The 2,523-nt window shown below is 37.2% G+C and overlaps 1 protein-coding gene across 1 annotated transcript in view; it reads right to left on the bottom strand.

Moving 5' to 3' along the window:
* Positions 1 to 596: 596 nt before the first annotated feature.
* Positions 597 to 2,523, bottom strand: part of LOC122091557 (serine/threonine-protein kinase STN8, chloroplastic-like) — a 6,659-nt gene continuing 4,732 nt past the window's right edge. Inside the window, exons 2-3 of the mRNA XM_042661568.1 lie at positions 756 to 930; positions 597 to 614 (exon numbers count right to left, since the gene is read on the bottom strand). Coding sequence (XP_042517502.1) covers positions 597 to 614; positions 756 to 930 — 193 coding nt within the window. The remainder of the gene's footprint in view (positions 615 to 755; positions 931 to 2,523) is intronic.

Raw genomic sequence — 2,523 nt, 5'->3', positions numbered from 1 at the left:
TCAACACATGTATAATTTGCCACGAATAATAAAAATAAATAAAATTTCTGGAACTATAACAACACTATAGAAAGGATAATATTACAAATTTTACAATATTCTTGAAATAGATGTGCTAATCTCATGGGTTTGTTGAACATGTGAGGCAGCACCTGTCTACATTCCAAGCAAATCTAATCATCAAGCAGAGAAGTTCTGCCCAGTAATTTTGAAAAGCTGGTAAGTGTGTTTCCTGCTTGCCCAAATGAAGATGTTGAATGGGATGATTTGGAATGTTTCATGGAAAAAGGAATTAAACAAAAAATACCACCTTAAGCTCATGGCATCCACAAAGACAGTTTGTTAACAGTAAAGGAAGGTAGTGGATCAAATTACCATCAGAAGGATGATTCCAAAACCCTTTTTTCCCCTTATCCCCACACCCATACACACAATGTACCTCATATTTCCACACAAGCCATTTTCCAACCTTGGTGAATTGTGAGCTTGTTTTGTCTGTAACAAAACTTCCAAGGGACCGAACACATTTTTCAGGGGCTGCTCTTGATAACCTATAGTTGAACCACTCCACAAAATCACTACATTCTTTTGCCCCTTCAATCCCAACCTTTTATCTGATTAAGAATCAAGAGAATTAATTAAAGAAAACTCAAATGATACATCAATAAGAAGTATTGGAACTTGAAATTATGGAAGCTATTACCTAAAACAGGGAAATTAAGGAAGGGAAACTTTTGGAACAATTACTCATTTACCTTCTTCAGAATGACCTTCTCCTTAAACTTTCCATCCATGGCCGGTGCCTTACCCTCCTTCAGCACTCGATTCTCGACGCTAATCGCGCCTAAGTAAACAACACCAAAATTTCCTTCCCCTAACCTATCCCCAACCACTAATTCTGTCCGCTTCAAGTTTCTCCTTCCAAATAAGCTGTCGAAACCAAGCTGAATAGGAGCTAAAAGATAAGCATGAATGGCACCCATAAGAACACCTGGCCTCGCAGTCAAGTAAATGAAAGAAAATAAATACGGAACGATTCATGAAGATCGATAAGCATGCACGATAAACACTATAAAAACAAGTTTTAGGCATACCTGAATCCATGACTGAAGAATAAGAACTCCTCAATGTCTTCTTGTATACTCCTCGTACAATACGACCAATGTTGGTCTGGTCTACCCTCTTTCCCTTTTGCTTTTGGTCGTTAGTCTCACTTAATGGGTCAGTGATAACTATATATAGGGGTGAGGGTAGGGACCAACCCTGCAATAAAATTAGGGTTTCCTCCCCATTAAGGAAACAATACCTTAGGTCCACACATAGTAATAAATATTTCATACCATTAAAGTGTGCTAATAGAATCCAATATCTCCATAGAGATCACTTATCAATAATATTGGATTCTTTCTGCTTACTCCATCTTTAGTCAACACCACTAAATCGGTTTTGGAAACAAATCTTTGACTATGCTAGCCCACCTAATAGGAAATCTTGCAATCTCCCACTTGGGCAGCATATATCACAAGTTTTAGATTTTAAAATTTATTTAAAACGACTCTCCGATTTAGATATACTGAATGTGGCCACAAACAAAACAGTGTCGAATGGAGTGCACCTTAAACCAAATGCCTTGGTCCGAATGAGAATTACAAACACCCAACCGTATTTATCATCACATCTAAAGCGATATGAGACCATACATGTCAAAGTGCTCATAACATCACCGACTTGGGCTGAACAGTATGAAAGTGTGGTATGGAAATAACATGCTATAGTGATCATCATGTCTATTTCCAAATTGGTCCTGGCTCAAAAACCAAATGAGCCCTATGAGACAAATACCGAAGGTCTCATTAATTACAAGTGTCTCCCAAACACTCAAGCTTCAATCAAAGAAGCTCATTGGGATTGGGTCCGGATGTCCCACAACACTAGGACTAGACCTCAATCAAACGAGGCTTTGCTAGCGACTGGATGTGTGTGTATTGACTGGAACCTCAGATACCGAATGAGGTAAATACACCACATATAACCTCAATTTTCTGTAGGAGTTAAATAAATAAGTGTATACACATAAACAAATGGCCATAAAATGCATATATATTCTTGAGAACAATAATGATGTTTCATAAATATAATAGTGCTAAACTCAGATGCAACTGGATATATGAGCAAAGCTCCCACTAATAAAATACATCAAAAGAACTAACAAGTCCCATATTAGTGACATGTGCTTGAAAGACTTTTGGAGTCAAGCCCTCAGTAAGAGGATCTGCAATCATGTTTTCTGTAACAATCTGTTCCATTGTAATCTGTGACTCTTGAACTTTCTCTCTGACAAAAAATTACTTAATGTCAATGTGCTTAGAGTCTGAAGTACTTTTACAGTTATGAGAGAAACGAACCGCAGCGGAATTATCACAGAACATCTTCAATGGTTTCGATATAGAGTCAATAATTTGTAATAATATAGTTCTACAGAAATTTATGATTCATGAGCTTACTCCCACTGATCTTTAGATA

This window comes from Macadamia integrifolia, chromosome 10 (genome assembly GCF_013358625.1).
Source record: "Macadamia integrifolia cultivar HAES 741 chromosome 10, SCU_Mint_v3, whole genome shotgun sequence".
NCBI lineage: Eukaryota > Viridiplantae > Streptophyta > Magnoliopsida > Proteales > Proteaceae > Macadamia > Macadamia integrifolia.
The sequence above is the reverse complement of the archived record's forward strand: the minus strand, read 5'-3'. Positions and strand labels throughout refer to the sequence as shown.